The sequence below is a fragment of the Vespula pensylvanica genome, chromosome 2 (assembly GCF_014466175.1).
Source record: "Vespula pensylvanica isolate Volc-1 chromosome 2, ASM1446617v1, whole genome shotgun sequence".
Classification (NCBI taxonomy): Eukaryota; Metazoa; Arthropoda; class Insecta; order Hymenoptera; family Vespidae; genus Vespula; species Vespula pensylvanica.
The window spans coordinates 11,712,524-11,736,720 of NC_057686.1; the positions used below are offsets into that span (position 1 = coordinate 11,712,524).

General features: G+C 36.5%; 1 protein-coding gene across 4 annotated transcripts in view; it reads right to left on the reverse strand.

Annotated features, from left to right (window-relative positions):
* Window positions 1-24,197, reverse strand: part of LOC122637874 (inactive histone-lysine N-methyltransferase 2E) — a 394,264-nt gene that overhangs the window by 32,380 nt on the left and 337,687 nt on the right. For all 4 annotated transcript variants that reach the window (XM_043830365.1, XM_043830362.1, XM_043830364.1 and 1 more), the window contains one exon: window positions 14,845-14,957. In XM_043830365.1, the coding sequence (XP_043686300.1) occupies window positions 14,845-14,957 (113 nt within the window). The remainder of the gene's footprint in view (window positions 1-14,844; window positions 14,958-24,197) is intronic.

A 24,197-nucleotide genomic window follows, 5' to 3' on the forward strand; every position in this document is an offset into this window, starting at 1 on the left:
ACCTTTTCTTCCCTTTACAAAAATGACAAAGAAAGACAAAAGATAAAAAAAAAAGGATGAAGACGAAGGGACTTTATCTGCGTATAAAGCCGTAATAAAAGTTGATATATTTTCTTCTTTGAAAGAAACGACCAAAAAAGAAAATAATAATAATAATAATAATAATAATAATAATAATAATAATAATAATAATAAAAATAAAAAATAAACAAGAAACACGAAAGGAAAAAAAATAATAAAAGAGCATCCACTACGTAAAATACAGCGTACGAATGATATTCTTCTCTGATATCATACATCGACCTATTACTCTTTAGAATATTTGCTACGGAATAATTAAGAGGATCCGGAAGTCAGATGTAAGATCCATTATCTACCATTGAAACTAGAATCAGTATCGTAGCAATAGGAAGAGCTAAAATACCAGAATTACCGTGCACTATCGACAAGTGGATTCCATTAGTGGAGTCCAGACAAGATCGTTCATCCTCGCCTATCGAGCTGGCGCCGAGATTGTCTGGCGATTCCTCGAAAAGCCAAACCTTGCGGAGTGGAAATCAAATCGCGGTGGAATATGCCGATAATTCGTGAAATGCAACTATGGAGATGAAAGACAGATGGAAATGGAGAGGGGGAAGGTTCCTGGATTGTTCGGTTAATGTCCAGGTAACCGAAACGATTCGGTGGAGCAGGTGAATCACTCTCTCTCTCTCTCTCTCTCTCTCTCTCTCTCTCTCTCTCTCTATGTATAATGTATATATATATATACACGTATACATATACATATGTATACACACACACACACACTCGTCGATCGTCCGATTACAGCGTTCTCTAGAGAATAGTTGGCATACTTGACATAACGTAACGTTCCTCGGTCATTGTACGAATGTACATATCTCATATACGTACGTACGTATATTACGTGGCATGTATGTGTATGTAGATACGCCTATACGTATGGAAAACACTCTCGTAGTGAACTCTACGCATACGCGCATACGCACGTACGAACGTACGACCCCTTAGCCTTCTCACGTTGAAAGCAGCAGATACGTCCTGTTCATCGACGCTTATCGAGGGTCGTTGGATCGAGAGCGTGCGTGAACACCTAGCGGCGGCGTTAGCCGGGAGGAGTACATCGCGTTTCCTCGGTAAGGCATATATACCCAGATAGGTAGTACGTATCTACGTGCGGCAAATCGCGGTGAACGGTAACGCGAACATCGCGGGGCAGGAAAGGGGTGGCTCGAGGGTTGGCTCGAGGGCTGGACGGAGAATGATGGTAGGTCGTGCTGGTGCGAGAGCAAGGGTCGGTGACAAGGCAAGGGTCGTCTCCGTAGCATTCATAGGACGGATATATGCGCGGAGACAATGACGATGACGTAATTATGGTCGGTTAGGGTAATATCCCAGACTGTCGAGGCTCAACAATAGAACGCGACCAGGATCGAGGAAGAGGAGATGCGTACACTGTGCGTCTATCTCTCTGCGCGTACTCTATCGCTCTACCGCTGCTATCGTCTACCCATTCTCTTCGTCCTTATTCGTCTTGCGAGCCATCTATATCTTCTTGTAACTATGCCAAAATCATGTCTCTATCTGCTTAAGCTATCGTTCGTACGTTAGCTGGATAGCTCGTAAGCGGAACGTCTATCGGATGCGTATCGGTACGATTACTCTCGACTTTGTGTTCACGCTACTCTCGCCTTCTACTGAAGCGTCCTCGTGTTCTCCTCTTGTGTCAGATGTTAGATAGCCGATATATAGACGGAGTATGAGATATGGGCGTAAGGTTCACGCGTTTTAATCGAATTTCATGGGGAAACCATAGAACAAAGTGTGACCATGGTACATGGGTTTTGTGATAACGGTTTAAACGACGCTGTATATGATAATAATGGAAAATCTATTTCAATCGGTTTCATTTTAATATCGAATTTATTTCTTTCCTTGTTTTTTATCCATTGTTTTCTTCTCCAAGAGCAAGGAACTATAAAAGAATGAGATTTTTCTCTTTTTTCTTTCTTTCTTTCTTTCTTTCTTTCTTTTGAAATCTATTTTATCGATACAAGTATCACTGAAACATCATTAAATGGCTCTTTCTAAACCGATAAGGATAACCAAATCCAGAACTTAATCGAGTATTCCGTGCTATTAGAGATAATTCGAAATCCCCAACGATTATCATTACAGTTGCAGCGGTGCATTGAGCTCGTTCCTGCAAAGGGCGGACGGACCCTTGATTTCCCTGCCATTCTATTCCCTTTCTCCTTCCGACATGTGCAAATCGTGTGTGCACCCCGTAATGATGCACGATCGACTTCCCTTTGATTTTAGTACTGCACTCTGATAAGTACTTTTCATTATTATTTACCATCGATCAATAATTAATGTCAACGTATTATAATCTTCAATTGATAAGTATAAATATAACTCGCGTGTTCTTTTTCCTTTTTTCTTTTTTCTTTATTTTTTTTTTTTGTTTCTTAAATAAAAAATTAAAACGAAATAAGAACTAAAACAGTTTCTACAAAATCTCGACGATAAAGTTCTAGTTTCACGCGAGCCAATTTAGAGAAAAGTCGCGATTTTCGTCGTGGGCGTTGCGTCAATGACACGAAACGGACTAAAGTACCTATCTACCAACGTGACACGCGTTCATGATGCTGAATATTCTACCTCCTGACGAGCTGTCATCACCAATTATAACCCATTCACTCTTCTACCATGGGTTAAATTATCTGTAGACCATCAGATCTTCCTATCCTTGTCCTTTATCAAACTCTTTTTCGAATCTGTATATTCTATATAATATCTTTATATGGAAAATAAATCTCTAAAATTAATTATCTATAACGTATAATTAGCTACAACATATATATATATATATATATATATATAATTAAATTGGTAATTATATATAGCTTCTATTATGTATAACTAATTGAGAATGTAGAGGAACAATTTCAGAAATTTATTTAATATATAATGTTGATGATATTAAAGTATTATATATTAATATTGTTATACATATGTATATACGTATTATTAAATTAAATCAACGAGAACAACATCAATTAAAATTGTCTAATTTTATTAATGGAAAATGCGATCGTCAATTTTCTCTTCATTTCGCAGAAACATCAGTGAAGCTAAAAAAGCAAACGTTGCACGACAAGCTGTTTTGGTTAGCCAGCGATCCGAGAGGGGAACAACCTAACGGCACGGTGCGTCGGGATACAATGGCTCCTTGATTACGCGTCGCCGGGTCGAGAGAGTCGTTCCAAACAAATATAAATAAAAAAGAGTAACTCCTCCCTCTATCTCTCCCTCTCTCTTTCTTTTTGTCGACGTTAACGCGACGAGGCGGACCACCATCGACGCGAAGGAACATTGTGAGATAAATAGAGAAGGATGTTGTTAGAAGGACGTCCTGCTACTCAAATTTATCCTTGAATAATTTTACGACAGATAATAATAATAGTAATAATAATAATAATAATAATAATAATAATAATACTAATAACAACGACAATACAATTGGAAAAATTAAAAAAAAAAAAATTAAAAAAGAAAGGTCAGTTCTCCATGGTTTTATTTATCCTGTTATTTATTTATTAAATTTTTGATACGTAATAGAATGAACTTAAAAAATGACATTTTCATTTTCTTTCTAATAAATAAATCGTTGTTGAATTCTCTCTCTCTCTCTCTCTCTCTCTTTTTTGAAATAATTTAATTTAGATAGATAAACATCAGCCTTATAAAATTAACAGATACAAGAGTAAAAATGACAAAGAGAATATATATTCTACGTCGACAAACCGCACGGTTACCACGTCAAATATTTGATTCGCTAACCCCTTTGCAAATCGCAAAACCTAGGTTCTACATTTTCTCCTAGTACAATCCTTACAAACGCGTTATTCGGTCCCATCTGAATCGTAACCTTCTCCACAGGTTGATTCAAAATTCAATAGATAAAAGCGAGGTATTTCTCTTCCTATTTCCTGCTATTTTAATCCCATCGTATACGAACTTTCCGAGAAATTTCAAAATCGATGCTGATAGTTCTAGAAGCTAAAATAAACTTTCTAGCTTCATATAAAGGATGTAATATAATCAAATTAAATTTTTTACAGTTTTAATATAGACTAAGTAATGTTGACGAATGATATTAACGTAATTCCTGTATCGATCCACTGAGTTTATCCTTGAAAAGAAATAGAAAGAGAAAAACATAGAAAGAGATATAGAAAAAGAGAGAAAGAGACACACAGAAATAGAAAGAGAGAGAGAGACAGAGAGAGAGAGAGAGAGAGAGAGAGAGAGGACAACTATACGTCTCATAGACAGACAGTCAAGATTTAGATGTATTTTAACGAGCGATGAGTACAACCAGGAAGGCAAAGATGTCAACGGCGAGGACGACGAAGACAACGATGACGACGATGACGACGACGACGGCGACGTCAACGGCGACGACGATGATGACGACAACGAGAACGACGACGTCGGGGACCAAATACACGTTTACATGAAGATGATGGTGGTGGTAGCTAAGTATAGCACGGCAGACTAGACGGCGGCCACTCTACATAATTGCTAGCTATTGTGCGGTGTGTGTACGCTCTATACCCTCTCGGCAACCGACTCTGAAGCTTCCAGGGCTTTCCCCAAGGCAAATTTATTTTTCACCACCGTTCCTAACCTTCGCTAACTCTTGGGACAGCCGAAAGAGAAAGAGAGAAAGAGAGAGAGAGAGAGAGAGAGAGAGAGAGAGAGAAAAGATAGAAAGAGAAAGAAAAGAAAGAAGAATCGTGTGGTCAGCCACCTTGTCGGGCGAACAAGTAGTCAGTAACTGAGAGGTAGATTAACAAGGGAATGGCTACTCTCCTAAGTCGTTGACTTTAAAAGTCGAATAAGCAAGCTATTGTTTATTTTAACGTTAAAATAAAGCCATCGAGAAATGTTATAACGAGATCTATATAAGATTTATTTCTCCGTTTTTGTTGCTTTTTCTTTTTTCTTTTTTATTTTGAAATAAAGAAAAAAAAAAAAAAAGAAAAATAAAGAGAAAAAAGAGAAAAAAAAGGAAAGTAAAGGAAGAAGGTCATCTCTTTCGAAACTGGACCGTACTTTTATTCCTAGCTATTTCTTTCTACGCATCTGCAAGATCTTTTCCGATGATAAAAATCGCCGAGCGATAAGAGCGAGCAGTGGTTCTAATTTAAGCGCTTTTTCAAAACTCCATCTTCCTATCTCGTAGGAAGAAGTGGAAAGTGGAAATGGACGGACAGGATGGATTCGAGTAATCGTGTGTTTGCTAGACGAAATAAGCAGAGTTTACGTTAGTCAAGCATCGTGTAGGATTTCAAACTGTGACGATGGTAGTGACGAAGGAAGGTCGTGGATAGGACCTGGACGCCTGCGCTCAAAAGAGTGAGTAAGGGAGTAAGAGAGAGTAAGAGAAAGAGAAGACAGAGAGAGACAGAGAGAGAGAGAGAGAGAGAGGAAGAGAAAGATAGACGAGGGAAGGGCAAAAGCGTTCATGCAATGCAGATCGTTAAAGCAACCTCGCGTCGGTGACCCGAATGTGGCTTATGGAGACAAACTGTGTGGCTAAAAAAAAAGAGAATGGGTGAAAAGGCGATGAAAGAATAGAAGACAGAGAAGTAGGAACGAAGAAGAATCCCTGGACTGATGTTCGCTTCCTCGTTTTATTTTTCCTTATCTTTATTCCTTTCTCTCTCTCTCTCTCTCTCTCTCTCTCTCTCTCTCTCTCTCTCTCTCTCTCTCTCTCTCTCTCTCTCTCGCAATTCGTATCTTCCGATTTATTTTCGTAAATTTGCACCGCCACGTCCAAACTAACGACGCATTGTAAATTCGTTTATTTGCAGGAGACCTTCGGGCATCCCGTTTGTTTGCTTATTCGCAGATCTTTCGTTATTTACCACAAATTTTCTTCCCGAGTCATTTGAAAAAGATTATTTTCTTAATTTTCAATACCAGATGAAAATGAAGACCTTTTGTAATCGGCATACTAATCTCGTTCGCCGGTTAAAAATTTTCTTCACGATTTGTCGAGTCAAGGAACGAGTTTATTTCAAGATTTGACACTTTGCTTTTTAACGGGTTCATTAAATCCGCATATCTCTCGTCATTATATCGTTCGCTCGTTCATTTCTACACTGAGTGAAAGCAACGTTAATCGCGATGCTGCGAAAAAGAGTATTAATGTGAGCAATGGGAGAGTGAGAGAAAAAGAGAAAGAGAGACAGAAAGAGGGAAGAAGAAAAAAAGAATAGGTGAGGTAGTCCGTAGATTAACTCTTAGCTCAGAGCAAGCGGTTACAGGAGCAACGGGGGTTGGCAAAAGCAGACGCACGCAAGTTGCAGCTGACAGGGTGCACCTTGCTCGACAACTTAGAAAACTCGTGTCGGAGTAAGGGGAATATAACGGAGCGTGCTACTTCTATTTTCTTCTCTTTTTCACCCTGATCCTACCCTTCTTGTGATATATTTTGAACTCTGCTCTTCTTCTCCCTCTACCTCTCTTTCTTTCTTTCTCTTTCTCTCTCTCTTTCTCTCTCTCTCTCTCTTTCTTTTTTCCTCTTTCTCGCCTCTGTACTATCTTATTATACTAGAATACCATATAGAAAGACACAGCATTAATTACTGGAGACTGTTAATTATCAGGACAAGTTATATTCGGGAACATTTTCGTTTGTCTCCTATGAAAGAATAGAGCTTTAATTCTCTTCTTGCTGTTCTATTGTTAGACGACTACTTTTGAAGCGAGCTTCTTTGTGTTTCGAAGCAGTCGGTTATATCATTAGCAAAGATGAAAATATTTTCTAAAGGACGTCGTCTGAGAGATGTAGCTGAGAAAGTATTGTTTGATTTCGATGTAGCGCGTGAATATTATTACCCGTGATAGAGTACATATCTCGATTAAAATTATTCACAAATTTAACTTCCAATGTTAACATTTTTTTTTTTTTCAAAAGTTCATTTCGTAATGAAGAATTTCTCGATCGTCAATTTAATGGTAGTTCTTATTACAAGCAAAACTGAAGAGATAATGTGTTATTCTCAAGAATATCGGGAATGACGTACAAATGGGTGGACAAAGTATCGTGGAACGTCATCCCTGTTTCGAAGATAATGGTTTACGTAAAACGCGATATTTTATCCACGGCAAAAATTCAATTTGCCGCAGCAAAGTGCCGGATCGGGTTTTAAAATTTCTGATATTGCGGCGAGTTTATGTTTTCCGAAAAAAAAAGAAAGAAAGAAAGAAAGAAAGAAAAATAATTAAAGACAGAGAAAAAAGAGAGACAGAGAGAGAGAGAGAGAGAGAGAGAAAAAGATAACAATCCTTACAGGATCGTGTCAAAATGAAAGATATCAAAGTAAAACCGATTAAAAATTAAACTGTTTCATATTTCACTTGTTTACAATTTAAAATATCCGACCTTAGAAAATAAAAATAATTTCGATTAAACGAGAAAGCAAAAAATCTTACGAGGTACGAGAAATTCATTTATTCGCGTTTTACGAGAAAGAAGGAAGGGGTAAGCGAGAGAGAAAGAGAGAGAGAGAGAGAGAGAGAGAGAGAGAGAGAGAGAGAGAGAAAGAGAGAGAAAGAAAGAAGAAAAAAAAGGAAGAGAGAGAGAGAAAGGGAGGGAAAAAGAATACATAGTCATCTCGTTAAGGTCTACGGAAGCGATACTTTACATCGAAAGTGCATTAAAGCGTTACGAAACGATTCGTAAAGGAAGGCGAAGCGTGCAACGATCGTGTCGTCTACGAAACGGAATACCGTAATACCGTAGACGCGTCTGGAGATCGATACTAAACGTAGAACGAATCGACGAAGTCGTTATTTAAAAGACGGGCGAAATCGGAAAAGGGAAGGCGGTTGAAAAGGGGGACGTAAAAGAAAAGTAAGAATTTGCGAGCGACGGAGGAAAACTTTTGCATCGCGTACCGAAATCTTCTTTCCTTTTCACTCTTTCTCCCTCTCGTCCTCTTTTCCCCTCCTCCCCTCTTCCCCACCACCCTCGTCCATACCTCCCCTTCTCCTCTTCCTTCATCACTTTCTCTCTTTCTTTCACTATCTGAGAAATACTACGAGCTGCCAACAGACGCACTTGATTTCACCCGACGAGAGCTTGCAATCGGTGCCGAACGCGATATTTCCCGTCGAATTAAATTCTACGATTATGTAGAAGGAAGAATCTCGCAAAGAATTTTCGTCGATCCCTTTGACGGTTTACACTCGGGAAATCTTCTTCTAAGGTCCCTTCAAAGTGAGGGAAGAGATCCTTAATCTTTCGATCTCTGATTTTCCAGCAAATATTTATGCAAGGACTTCAACGTCATAGAGGTAGACCACCACTAGTCATCGGTTGCAGTTCGAGAGAGAGAAAAAAAGGAAAAAAAAAAAAAGAGAGAGAGAGAAAAAAGGAAAAGAAAAAAAAAGATTAGAAAATTATCTTTACGTCATTACTTTCGTGAAATTCATGATACCGATCTCTCGAAGAGCATAAGAAAATACTCCGGAAATATTTTTCGACAAGAAATACGAGGGTGGATGAAAGAAAGAGAAAAAGAAAGAGAGAGAGAGAGAGAGAGAGAGAGAGAGAGAACGCTATGGTTAGTGCCAATACATCGTATACTGAACGTTCGCTAAAGTAAAATAGAGAAATATCGGTTAGATTAGTCGAAGAGGCATTGCCATGGTAGAAGACAGGGTACAGTTCCGTGCCATCGTGAGTAGACCTTCGGTGAGGCGGGGTGAGAGTTAAATAAAGCTTGTGGGATCTCCGACCCTTAACCCCCCTTCTCTTTCTCTCTCTCTTTTTCTCTCTCATTCTCACAAACCATCGTCCCACTCACCCCCAATTCTCTTTCCCCGTTTATCCAAAGCGCGAAGCTTCGTTCGGTGCGGAAAACGTTGCTTTAGGGCTTTAAAGCTGCCCATAGTCGTACTCCTTTTACCATGTTCGTTCTTTTAACGAGTGAAAAAAGAGAGAAAAAGATTGAGCCAAGGTAAGGGTAAAGGGAGGAGAGAAAGTAGAGGAAATATTCTAACGCACTCTCTCCGGAGGCGCTCCGATTTTCGTTATTTATTTATTTTTTCTCTTTATTTTATTTTGATTTTTCTTCTTATTTTTATTATCTGTTTATTATTTTTTTTGTTTTGTTTTGAAATCTTGTTTTCGCATCGACTAAATCCTTGTTTCCACGCGTAAATACGCGTGTTAACTCTTACCGGGGAAAAAGAGAGGACGTTAAAATTACATGTAGATACATACACGAGGCGTATATATCGCACGTAATACAATAGATTTATCCCTTCTTGTTTTACGAGCGCATCGCTACTACAGCCTGCCGGTGAAAATAAAAGGGAATAAGGGAAGAAAAAAAAGAGATAAAAAAGGTGTATGTACAGGATAAATGGCAGGAACGTTAGTCGATCGAATATCCATGCCGTTCTTTCGCTTTTATACCTTTGCACTTGTGAATCCTGCGTTGGCACTCGATAAGCGATACAAAGAAATAGTAGTCGATTGAAAAGCGTCGAAGTTATTGGAAATCGATGGATGACAATGCGGAAACTTTACGAGTACGGTCGTGTTTTTAACGAAAAATGTTGTTTTCAAACGAGACGTTTCAGAAAGGGACAGAGACAAATAGAGACGAAGGGAGATAGAGATAGAGATAGATAGAGATAGAGAAAGACAGACAGAGAGAGAGAGAGAGAGAGAGAGAGAAAGAGAGGGGGATAGATGAACTCGCATGGTCTGAACGAACATTCGTGATTATCGTTGAGAATGAAACGTAAAGTCGCGCTAATCCGAGGAAATTGGAATCGGAAAAAGAAAAGAGAAGAAAAAGAAAAAGAATGGAGATAGTATTTTATCGCTCCAGAGGATATATTATTCGAAAATAATTTGATAGATCTATTTTCTTAAGACCCGAAGAAAATCATTCTTTATTTTATATCAGAGATAATAAAAATAAATCGAATAACGTAATGAAATCGATGAAAATTCGACTATCGGATGATTCGTTCGTGCGCCGACGAAGAAATATAAATCGAAAGGAAATAGAGCGATGACATTCAGGACGAAGGATTGGAATAGGAGGAGGAGGAGGAGGAGGAGGAGGAGGAGGAGGACGGGAAGAAGGAGGAAAGGACGGGTGGTAAATGGGAGAGGAGATGGAGAGACGAAGGACATGGCTCTGATTAGCATGCAAACTACGCACGACGCTTCGTGTTACCTCCGCGTGCCTCGGAAAATTTGTGCGCCATTTGTGTGTCCGTGTAAGAGCCCTCGTATGTAAGTGTGTATGGTGTACGTCGTTTCACACGAGCGTGACAATAACGAGACAGCGACAACGGTTCGCGAACCGACAAGAGAAAATCAACGAATGAAACGACAAAACCCAAGGTGGTCCTTCGAAGGAATAAAGTATGCTCGGAAAACATATTCAAAGTGGAGAAAAAGGAAGACAGAGATAAATAGATAGATAGATAGATAGATAGATAGATAGATAGATAGAAAGATAGATAGATGGGGAAGGAAGAATATTTTCTTATTCTATTCTACTCCGATGCAGAAATATCGACAGTACCGGTAAAATAAGAGAAAAACAAAAGGAAATTCTATAAAATATATATAAAATATAAGTCACGTGATTGAACGGCGAGTAAAAAATATTAAGGCAGAAAAAAAACGACCGCAACTTAAAGACGAATAAGGAGACGATGAAGGAGAATGAAAGAGAAGAGATACCACACAGAAAGAAAACGAAGAGAGCGTAACGGAGATTGGTAACGTTCGAGATACTGCACGGCAGTGGTTCACCATAATGGCCACCAATTACGATAAACGCGCGAAAACAGGGCCTGCATTGTCGCTTCTCTCTCTCTCTCTCTCTCTTTCTCTATGGCGGTTAGTAGAGAATCGCTTACCGAGAGTGGAACGGAACTCGGAGTACTCGATGGCGATAAAAATACAGCCAAAGAGATGCCTAACCAGCATTCAATGCCAAGCTTTGTGTGTATCTAACACGCGATCCATCGAAATCGTCTTGGCCCATAGCCGATTCTTTTCTTAACCAGCAAGTTCATCGATCCAAAGTCTTTCGATGCTTCTCATTCTTTTTTTCTTTTTCTTTTTATTTATTTAAATTAATTTTTTTTTTTTCTTTGACATTACTCTTCTCGCATTTCTTCAATCAACATAGACTATGCAACTCTTGGAAAAATAACAAAAAAAAAGAAAAGAAAATACGTATTGTTCACCGGAAATATTAGTCCCTCTATATCTTATCACCCCTAAGTCGATAATATCGTTTAATGATACTGCTTTGATCTTGTCTCGACACAAAAAATTGTTTTTCTCATATCTCTTCGTTTTAACGTTTCCTTTCGGCTTTCTTTCGACTTTCATTCTTCTATGTTAATTTGTATCGTTTATCTTTACTTTTCTCTTATTTCCTTTTAAATCGAAGAATTTAAGAATGGCTCGAAGATGTTTCAGAAGTAAACGTTAATGTCCTAGAGACGTTTTAGACTCGACTCGAACTACGTTCGTTTGAATTTACATAATAGCGTGACCGCCTTTTTGGGGGTTCTTGTTAAACACAGAAAGAGAGACGTTGTTTGTCGTTTATAAGTGTTTTACGAGCCGACGAGGAAAGAAACCACCAAAGTTTACGATACTTACTATTTGCGTGGGTCGCCCTTTATGCGTCTTTTAAACGGAACTCTACACGAATTTTTTCTTCTTCTTCGTCTCTTTTTTTTTTTTTTTCTATTTAAAATAAATCTTCTTTTTGTCGAATGAGAATGAAGATTGTTATATAAATAAACTACTTCGATCTTTTAGAAAATACTTTTGAATCGTTCAGATCGCTCGAACACATTGATCATTCCGATCGAAGCGATAATAATCTCCTAACATTTGTCTCATAAATTTACGAGACAACGATTTAAACATTTCCACTATATACTACGTTGTCGAAAATTTGTCCTGAGAGAAAAAAGAAAAAAAAAAAAGAAAAAGAAGAGAAAAGAATTGCAAGTTGTAAATATACCTTTATGATATAAAATATAATACTCATTATAATAAAATGACAATTATTTATGAATCGATTAAACGTATAAAGTAAAGTTTGGAAAATTGAATAATGTACGATATATGATATATCAAATGTAGCTTTGAATTTTTATTTGAAACTTTGATAAAAACTTTCTTAACTATTCAATACATATGTATGTATCTAAGTGGCAATAAGTATTAAACTTCGCTTTTGTAAAATATCTTCATATTACGAAGATCAAGTTGTGTTCGTACTAAGAGGAGTGTATATGTGAGTGGGTCGAACCTGTAAGAGCGGTGTAAATCTTCTGAGTGGGTTACATACGGGAGTAGATATAGAGTACACGCATACTACTCTATTTTCCTCTTTCTATCTACCAGACGATCATGCTTTCTCAGACTAGTGACTTTCTCTCTTTCTCTCTCTCTCTCTTTCTTTCTTAGTCTAAAAGACAAGGAATAAGAAGAAGAAGAAGAATCCAAGTGATGCTTCAAGAACATCGTCGTTTGCAGATTATCAGAATAAAGTTGCCTTCCTGTCCTCGACAGCACCACGCGACAGCACTAAAACGCACTCTTTTCCATCCTTCTCTTACCCAACAGAATGATCTATTTTTCGTTAATTTAAGACCCGACTAGAATGTCAATGATGCGTCTTATTTTCGAGCACTCGTAATCCTTTCAAAAATCGTATCATAAATCATCTTAAGAGAGCTCGACGATTTATCGATTTTGCTCGATAAAAAGTTTTCTAAATTTTTTTATGGACATTTGGAATTGAAGAGAAAAAAAAAAAAGAAAAAAAGAAAGAAAGAGAAACCGCAACCGGAAGGGAAATTATTTTCTTTTCCCTTTTTTTTTTTTTTTTTTTTTTTTTTGTCGGATGATCCATAACTCAGCTTTTTCTTTAGTACGTACGATCGAAATTGTTGATCGTAGGAAAGCCGAAATATACTAAGCACTTAAGTTTCTTGTTCGGCACGAATTACGAGAGATCGTCGATTTTATGTGTAAAGAACGATCGTTTAACCGACTTCTTGTTTTATTGTTATAACGATAAAAAGTAAGTGTGTTCTTGCGACGAACATATGATCGCGTGACTGTCCCTCTTTTCCTCTCCCTTGCCCCACCTCATCTCCTTTCCCATCATATCATAGTATCGAGTTAAAATGGGTTAAACGAGTTACCATATCGTAGGTGAACGAGGGAAGCGGAGATTAAGATCCGGCTGAACTTCGCGGAGACTTTACTAAATTTGACGCAATAGTTTGTCTTAACTTTCTTGAGATCGTAAACCCGATTATTTCATACTACCTAATGAAGATAAATTACTATACCGTTACAGGGTTAATCAGATTGTTTTTGGACAAAAACTAATTCCCTTTTTCTCTCTCCCTGTCTCTATCTCTCTCTCTCTTTCTCTCTGTCTCTGTCCTTCTTTCACCATACACATATATATCCAGATTTTAACGTTTAGATGTAATATACGATTTAAGAAAAGGAAAGAATTCGGTTCGAAAGTGGAAGCGTTAAATCTTCAAAGTCATTACCGAACGCGATAGAGGCTGAATTTTTTGGCGTATCCCGTTCGAATTCGAGTGCCGATGACGTACGTTCTATCCTCGGCTTTCTACAACAGCCAATCTATCCTTCTATTCCATTTCACTTCCTTCGTCTTCTCTCACCACTACTTTGGGACACAATGAGACCCTCCTCGTCGATGGTCTCTCGAACACTTGAAATATGGTTACAAGCCGAACGACCTCGAGACCGGGAACACCTTACGATGTCCGGCTAGAATGAAACTTAGATTTTATTGCCAAGAACCCTGAGCTTCAACGATGACCTCTACCAATTTTATGTACGATCCTATCCCACCACGTACTCCTGTTTTCGAACGTACGTCCAATATCATTTCCAGCAGCGTTCTCTCCTGTTTCTATGAGATTATAGGTCTTTCTCTCTCTTTCTCTCTCCCTCTTTTCCTTTATCGTATCCGGCCTTTTCATTCCGGAAATATTCTTCTTAGCGATGAAACGACCGTTCAATGATTGTTCCAAAATTTCTCTCATGGTACTACGAATATAAAGTGTACTTCGATTTCTCGAGTGTCGAGAGTTGATAGCCAGTATAATCCATGCGAGTGTTTCTAGTGCTACTTTAAATATCAAATTTTCTCCTTATAGTCTCTCGTCGTTTTCGTTCTCTCTATTTCTCTCTCTCTCTCTCTCTCTCTCTCTCTATCTATCTATCTATCTATCTATCTGTATCTATCTCTCTCCATCTCGTTCGATTTAAGTGTACATAGAATAATAATTGACGTTAGTATTTATTAATCATTCGAAACGAGCAATGAATTAATCCCTCAAATCATTGATTAAAAAGATTAAAGGTTAATTATCGGTTAAAATTCCGATGGAATATCATTTACATGAATTAACTTCACTGGGGTAAAGGTTACGACGAAGTTTTATAACGAGATAATATTATTATTCCCGTGTATTTGCCGTGGAACCAGTTATCTCGAGTTTAATACGTTTGATTTGGATTTTAGTCGAAGGACTAAACTGTCAGAATAAATTTTCTTTCGCTAATCGTGTATTTTTTTTCTTTGTTTGTTTGTTCTTTCTTTCTTTCTTTCTTTTTTTTTTGATCGTAAAACCGATTTACCGTATAAAAGATTTCATATTATTTTGGAAATAAACACTCTGCGTTGTACTCACTTCCAAAAAACAACAGAGACGATAGCTGCCATCAGAAGAAGGACCACCGCGCACGTAATAATCAAGGCAGTGCTTTGTAGCGACGGATTCGTATGGTAAGACGCGTCGATCATCTGAAAAAAGAGAAAGAGTATTAATTATACAATTAGCCGTAAGAAACGATCATTAGAAAAATGACATTGTTTTATTATATCAATTTCAAAAGCGACGGCGTTAAATTCGCACCGGTATGTCGACTTTTCTGACGACAAGTTCGTAGGAGTTCATTTAATACCGTTGAACGTGAAGTTAATTAAACTCTTTGCGTAACTAAGTAAGAAAAAATAAAATTAAAAAGAAAAAAATAAAAGAGAAAAAAAATAAAAGAAGGAAAGAAAAAGGATAAAAAAAAGAAAAGTAAAAGGGAAAAAAAAGAACAAGAAAAACGAAAGAAAACGAAAGAAAAACGAAAAATAAGGAAATAAGAAAAAAGAAATTGAGGAGGAACGAGTAAAAGGGAAAGCAAAAGTAAAGAGTGGGCAAGGATGAAAGATGCAAGGACGAAAGCAAAGTAGGAGGACAGGAGAAGGTGGATCTCCGCTTTCCTTAATATTAATTACCGCCTGCTAATTACTTAATTTATTTAAGCTTTCACGTAGTAAGATTTTTACATTACAACTCGGACGTGCGACACAAAGGGAAAGCACCACGATGAAAAAGTTAAATAAAAAGTTTTTTAATTTTTCCCTCTTAAACGTATTCTCAGCGGTCTTTCGTGCTCTGGAATACGGTGCTGATAATTTTCCGCGAAAAAGTCGAAGACGTACGCGTCGTGATATCACGAAGAAAAACTACCTCTATTCGTTGACTTCATTATAGCAAACTCTATAATATTAACGATTAATGATTATCTTTCCAAGTACAAAAACGAGTCAATGAAACTTTTCGTAAATCTTTGAATTCTCTTTTCTCATCGATCTTTTTAACAGTTTATAATTTTTTTTTCTTTTCTTTTTTCTTTCTCTTTTTCTTTTCTTTTTTTTTTTTTTTTTTTTTTAAATACGTTTAGACGATTTGTCTTCTTCTTTTTTTCTCTTTAAAAGCGAATACACGTGGAGAAAATATAAAAGTATCTTACCCGAACTAAAACTTAAAATCGTCATTTTGAAAATCATTCGTTGAAAATCACGTAATTATATTCGACGTTAATTTAATGTTAAATAAAATCTATCCTTTCAACGTTATCTCGTCGATGTAGACAAAGCGACCGGATTCGATCTCGAGAGAATAATTAGCAATATGCCGGACGTTATATGGAAAAGTAAACGAACTAAACTTGTATTGCAAATTGGTTTCAAATACAAACTCACGTGGAAATGATTAAGGTCGAGGCAGCCATCAACGCATGCAAAAAAAAAAAAAAGAAAAAGAAAAAAAGAAAATTGGCATCCCTATCTAGAAGCGAGGATCCTTTGTCAGTACGATTGTTAAACGAAATTACGAACTCAATGCTACGCGTTTTCCAGATACTCGTTAAAAGAAATGAAAGAGAAAGGGATAGGGAGAAATAGAAAGAGAGAGAGAGAGAGAGAGAAAGAAAAAGAGAAAGAAAGAAAGAAAGAGAAAGAGAGAACAAACGCGTTTGGAAATAGCGATCTCGGGAAGACGGACATCCCGAGCAATTAATACAAACTTCATTGTTATAACAAAAAGAAACAAAAAGTATGCTATTAAAGGTTACAATGAATAAATCGAAGAAAACAATTTTGACGAATATATAAGTATAAACGACGTATACATAGACGAATATATTCTTTTCGAAAAAAAAAGGGAAAGAGAAAAAAAGAGCAATTCGTCGAGCGATACTTTTACATAATATCTTCGTAAATACATAAGCTCGTCGTTTGTCAATTAAATATAATAAATCCAAAAAAAAAGAAGACATCGATATCGTAAAGAAAAATTCATTGTCCTTTAATCGATCAATAAAATGACATAGAAAACGATATGCCAGAGAAGCGACAACGTCCAACTTCCGAGATGAATTTCCGAAGTAAATCGTAACAATGCATCGAATCTTGTCGGGTATTTCGCGATAACTCGTCTGTTACTTTTGAAACTTCGATTGAAACTTATTTTCGTCAATCTTATAGCGGAGCAGTAGTATCCGATCGAACGATACTACGAACTGTACTATGAAATATATTACGAAATATACTACGAAATATATGTGAAACTAGTTTCTATTGAGAACGAATACTTATGTAGATACGTATATAAAGTACATGATATGCAAACCGAATACACATCGAGCTTAGAAAGAACGGGACGAAACGGTGCCCTATAAGGGAGAACAGCAAGCGGAGTACAGTAGCGGTAGTGGTTGCAAAAGGGAGGAGGAGGATGAGGATGAGGAGGAGGAGGAGGAGGAGGAGGGTGATATCAATGGATAGTGCTCTTTGGCTGGCTCGTGTTACGTGTCGCGCCTACAAAAAGGGAAAGTGATTTTCATCCGAGGGGAAGGAGAATTTGCAGGAAGGAGAGACTTCCTTCTCGAAGAGTATAATCCACTATACCTATGTATACGGTAAGGTAACCAAGCAAGGAAGCAAGAAAGCAAGGAACTCTCTCTCTCTCTCTCTTTCTTTTCCTTCCACCTACGATCCCCTATCCCTGGTTTCGTCGATTCTTCGAAGCTCATCGATCGATAGTGTTGGTTGCCACTATATACGAGGCAGGCGTTTACCTGCCTCGGGAAAAGGTGATAAAAGCCGAGTGCTCTGCTATTGGAATAACAAGGATAGAACTATCCACGCGCCAGCAACTGCGTCCTTCTCATATCATGATAAGGGCATGCCTGTGGAGAGAGAGAGACAGAGACAGAGAGAGAGAGAGAGAGAGAGAGAGAGAGAGAGAGAGAGAGAAGGAAGCGGAAGAAGATAGGGTGAGAATATGCTGCGAGATAGAATATATTGTGTTACTTGTCGTTTGGCATTGGCCCAAGAAAAGCAACATTTATCAAGGAGAAGTACACACGCACACTACGCACTTCTTTGCGAACGACTTTCTTTTTCCTCTTTTTCCTTCTTCGAAGGAAAACTTCTTTCTTGCGTTCTCTCTCTATCTTTTCATCTCTTTTCCTTCTATTCTCCTCGTCTCACTTAGGTGAAAGCAGCACGTTTCCCTTTTTCCTTCTCTCTCCTTCTCCCTCTTTCTTTCTCTCTCTCTTTCTGTCTGTCTGTCTGTTTCTGTCTCTCTCGCTTCCCCTTCTTTCTCTTTTCGTCTCATTTTCTCTTTGGACCCTAGCGAAAGCTCATCGCTCATCATTACGGAGATATTAATGGCGTCGGCTAATGGATTCAGCCGAGAGACTACCACCCAGTAAGAGAATCTCTTCCTTTCTATTCTATGCCTATACCTCCCACTTTTCTTCTCACCCCATCCTCTTTCTCCTTCTCCTTCTCCTACTCTCTCTCTCTCTCTCTCTCTCTCTCTTTCTGTCTCTCTCTCTGTCTCTCTCGTTCTCTCTCTCTTTCTCTCTCTCTTTCTCTCTCGCTTACCATGTTTTCTCTTCCACTCACGGAGAAATTTGGAAAATAAAGCTACTCCGGAATGATATATCGCCTTTAGCGTTGGTTCCTAAGCAGAGCTAGAAAGATAGACAGATATATATGTACATTTATGGAAAAAGAGAGAAAGAGAGAGAGAAAGAGAGAAAGAGAGAGAGAGAGAGAGAGAGAGAGAGAGAGAGAAATAAAAAGAAACGGAGAACTCGAAATAGCGTAGAAAAAGAGGTTTCTTCATTCTGAATCTCGTTCTCGTAGAGGGGTGCGAACGAAAAAAGTGGAATGGAACGATGCCAGGAAGGAAAAAATATTTATCTTCCGATTTTGTATGAGTGGATTGTACATAAGAATTTCGATGAGTCTGCTACGAGAAATCTGTTTGAAAAGAATTCGAGGGTAGTGAAGATTGGAGAGAAGATGCGATAGAATAAAAAAATAATCAGGAATAGGACAAAAAGTCATTCCGAGAAAAATTATTGACGATACGACGAAATCGACTAGGAATAATGAAAGTTCTCGTTGTATTTTGCTTGGTATTATTATATGCAACGGTAATATATACTCGAGTTTGCATTTAACTCCCGCGAGATATACCTGCATTTACCTAATGCAACACGGAACGACGAGAATGAGAATGAAAGCTGATGTTGCTGTAACAAACTGTTAAATAAGGAATACGTAAATATCTTTTCTTATTTAAACGTTCAAACAATTACATTGAATTTATGGGAATATCGCTAATAATATTCTCCCTGTTGCTTTTCGAATGAAATACGTTTGGAATAATTTAAAGTTAAGTTATAAAAAATATTTTTAATAGTTCCCAATTAATCAATTTCTTTCGTAATTAATGTATAAAATAAAATAAAAAAAAAAAAAAAAAGAAAGAAACAAACGTGGGAATAGCAAACAGATCGTAGTACTTTTTTCATTTATCTTTTCTAAAGTTTCAAGTTATCATCTCTATTTTTTATATCATTTGCAAGAGAAACAAAATGGAAGAAAATAGCATGAATCGTTTAGAGAAATCATGGAGTTGAATCAGTGATATTTCTTGAAAATGGAAGAAGCTCTATAGTAATTATTCTGGTGCATTCTTATAGCTGAAAAGAAGATCGCCGAAAATCGAATGTAAAAGCTCGAGAAAGTGAAATCTGAGATGGCGTATTGTTTCAACGACGATAACGATGATAGAAAAAGAAAATGAGAACAAAAAATAGCACATCGCGACTCTTCCTATTTTCGTACATCGAAGTTTAATTTTCTTGCTCTCATATTATTTAAAAAATTAATGATACGAGATAGATCGATAAAAATATTTTTATTATTTTTAAATTTGCGATTGAATATTTCTATAAAACAACATTAGGACACTTTCCAATATTCTATTAAATCGTTCTCAGAAAACATTCTAACAAATCTAATCCCCAAAAATGTTCTTAGAACTGATTAATAATTGCTAATGCAATTCAAATTGTTATGATAATAAAATAATACTGTATAAAACATCGTATATGTAAACATGTAATATCATATATGTAAATAAATTATACTATATACGTAGTATTTTTTTTTTTCTTTTTATAGAAAATACTTAGTATTTCATATATAAAAACATAAACATAGAGACTAATTTGTTTATCTAGATATAAAACACTTTAGTATTTTATATTTAAATAAAAAACATATATTCTTTATTCAATCAATATCTTTTATATTAAAAATCCCATTATTGTTCAACCCGAAACATTGATTTTCAACTTTGCTCGTAAATATGAGCGTTCGAAATAATTATCCATGAAAAAGAACAATTGTTAACGTCTCTCCTTTCTTTTCTTCTCCCTGTTCTCATTATTTCCTCTTTAGAAAAAAAAAAAGCAAGAGCAAGAGAGAAAAAGAGTGAATGAGTGAATAAGAGAAAAAAAAAAGTAGGAGTTCGTGTAAGAATTAACCGCCATGAAAACCAATGAATTTTCTTTAATAATTTGTGCAAGGAATGAAAAAAAAATAAAGTAAAAAAAAAAAAAAACATAAGGAAAAAGAAAAAAATCTAGAAGATAAAGAAAAAAAGCAAAATGGAAAGATAAAGAAATTTAGATCTCAGATTCTTTCTTTTTCAATAATCCTCTTAATAATTACTACGTCTAGCGCTTGGCTTTGTTTGATACTCGGCCACGATCTTCGCTCGAATATCATCGGCTTTAGGAATTGGAGGATCGTAGGAAGTGAGTAGTTTATTCCCCCTCTCTCTCTCTCCCTCTTTCTCTCTCTCCCTCTCTATCTTTCTCTCTCTTTCTCTGCGCGAGCGCGCTTAAGTCTACGCGAAAAGCTCACTAGGGGTTCGGGCGTCGATGCGCCGATGGTTTGAAAGGTGGATGGAAGCAGAGTAGTGGCAACCGGTAACCAGATATCCGATCCAATTAATGGGATCCTCTTGGAAAACTCTGCCAGCTACGTTTCGTTCAACGTACGCAATAACGATCTGTAAACTGTTCGAATGAACGAACGAACGAACGAACGAACGAACGAACGGATGGATGGACGAACGAACGAACGAACGAGGAAACGGGGAATCGAGTCTTCCTTGGGAATCAAGATGTTGAGTCATTGACTAGAAACTGTACCACTTTACTAATAAGTCAAGAAAATAATAAAACATATATATAATATAATATAATATAATTATAAAATATATATATACATACATCTATATATAAATCTATGTATAAATCTATATATAAATATATATATATATATATATACATCTATATATCTTTATGAAATGATTTACTTTTTTCTTCAATCTACAATCAGTTCTCTTACATATAAAAACATTGACTACTTCTTCCTGATACAAATTTTGTTCAATTATAACGTTACACATTAGAAAGACTGATATGTACATTTTCCAAATTGTAAAACAATTATTTTACAATCTTCTTTCTCAATATATTAAGCTTCAAAAGAGTTTTAAAGAACAAATCGAAATGTTATTCGATGACAGAATTTTAGTGTTAACGTATAAAGATTTTATTATTAATCTCTCAAAATGAATTCGAGCAGATATCTATTTGTTTTAAGCAAAATAAGAAGAGATTAATTTTTGGTTACTTCAAAATGACAAACGATATTTATTTATAACTCGAAATAAGTTGGAAGAAAGTCAATTTGAACGAAGAAACGAAAGGTCTGATTGAAATGATCAAATGATCGGTAGATGATCGATCGGTTCTAAAAGTTTTGAGTGGCAATAAAGAGTCAGAAAGAAGTTTCATGTTGATCTCCTCGCGAAGAAGGTCATTTCGTCTCGCGATATCACCGAATTCGAATTGGTCTAGACTCGTTTGTTCTTCGGGTTACCAATCGAGAGAAAAAGAGAGAAGAAAATAGAGATAAAGATAGAGATAGACAGATAGATAGATAGATAGAGAGAAAGGGAGAAAGAAAGAGAGATAGGAAGAGAGAGAAAAAGATATTGAAAAAGCTCGAAATATAATATGCAAGAGAAGAAAGATAATAAGGGGCAATAATATTTTCATCGATTACTTCGTTTTCGCATAAAAGGATTTCAAGAAAATGGATTTCATAATTCACATAGATCAACGACTATTTTTTACGTGTCACCGACTAGAGGTTTCTAACGTTTTATCTCGAGATATTAACTACGACGACGATAACAACTTTATTTCATTCCCCTGTTATCTCCCATTTATTTTTCTCCTTTATATCGTTAACTACGGCGTATGACATATCGCAAAGAGGTAGAGAAAATTTGCGTAAACTTTTATGGTATCATAAAAATCATATCGTGAAGGGTCTCGAACGAGTATAACAAAAAATAATAAGAGGATAACAAGAAAAAGAAAAAAGAAAAATGGAAAAAAGAAGTAGAAAAAAAGAAAACAAAATCCAAGACAACATTATCGATTAGTGAAATGACATATAAATAATTTGAAAATAAAAAAATATGGAGAAACGGGAAGTATCTCGATAAAATGCATGCGAACGTCGTTCGTACGATGCACGTACTATATAACGATCGATACGAGTTTGAGGATCCTCTTAATAGTGCACATGGATGGGCTAACGATACTATCGAGACGGTTTATTTATGTATTGGGGCGAACCGAGCCTTTCTACTTGACTCTCTGTACTTATTCAATCGACGATGAGTGACAGAACGAGAAAGAAAAACGAGAGAATAAATTAGTTCGTAGCTTGACAAAATAACTATAAAGTCAAATTAATCCGTCCGATTCAAACAACAATTATCGTCGATATTGAATTATTAAAATATAATATGTAAATTATAGAAACGTAACTGTAAAATTAAAATAGATTGGCATCATTTTTTGTTTGCTTTTTTCTTTTCGTTTAAACATTATTTTTAATTTTAATCGTACAAACAAATTTATTTTATAGTCTTGCTTTAATAATTTCGCTTAATTAGGAAAAGCATCAATAACGAAATACGATAACGTTCTCTTAAAAATTCATAAATAAAAAAGATAAAGTATATGCTTTCATCACTTGCATTCGTATTTGTAGGTACATAAATTGATGGCAACAATATCAAAATGGCTGATCATCGCAATCGTCCGTTTCCCTCTTACCTCTATATCACCACCCTACGTGCAATTTCGTTTCATCATCAAGCAACTTTCGTGTTCCTCTCGGTCACTTTGTGTACCTTCCTCTCGTGCACGCGCCGGCTTTCGTTGTCATCTTGATTCGAGAACGCTTCGATTAATTAGCATGGCGTTGTTAATGAAGCTCGAGTGAACAACAAAGAGAAGGACGTATAGAAAGGGGAGAGAAAAAGAGATGGAAAAAAACTAAAAGAAAAATAGGGAATATGAGAAAGAAAGGGTGAGAGAGAAAGAGAGAAAGAAATTTTTGTTTCTTCTTTTAAATCGATATCTCGTTTTAATCAATCTTTTTCATATTTAAACTTTGCGTTTTATTATAGAAATAGAACAATTCCTCTCTCTCTCTCTCTCTTTTTCTTTCTAATACTTTATTTACTCCCCACATCTTTTGTTATTCTCATGGAATCGATATCTCGTAATACGATATCTCGATATCTAAATTTTGAACGCGTTATATTATATTATCCAAGCGTATATAATCTCTTTATATAGGCGAACGAGTACCTAATATATAACCGCAACTCTCCAGCCGAAAAACTTTTCTTTATCCTTTCATCTACACCCTCTCTTTTCTCTTGTCAGTTTCCCTATTCTCTCTCTACTTCTCCGTGAAGATCCTTGTGTAGAATAAAGCGATTCGAGTTTCCTGGATGGCCACGAGAGCGTGACCGCGATTTTCAAACTTTTCCACGACAAATTAATCGTTGCCGAGTAAAGTTAATAACACGTGATAGTTGCTACCTCGTTCGCTTCTCGTTGACGGCCATATTATCGGCTGTGTCTACGAGTTCAACATAGGTACGTTCAACGGGCGCATATATGGCTGAGAATTATTTATGCGATGATATGATAGATGAGAGTTTCGTAAGAGCCGGTTAATCTGGGGCGTTATGCTTGCCAACGTTGGAAGGTTCGAGCTGAGGATCGATGAGAGAGTAAGAGAGTAAGAGAGTAAGAGAGAGGGAGGGAGAGATTAACGTTACCTACTCTCGTCTTTTTTTTTCCTTTTTTTTTTCTTGTTAAATCTATTTTACGTCGAAATAAACGACGATTATAACCAAAAGATCGAAACGTTTCGTATCATTAATTTTGCAGGTTTATTATAAAATGTTCTTTGTGAAAAAATGTATTTACTTAATTCATACAACGCGCACCACAC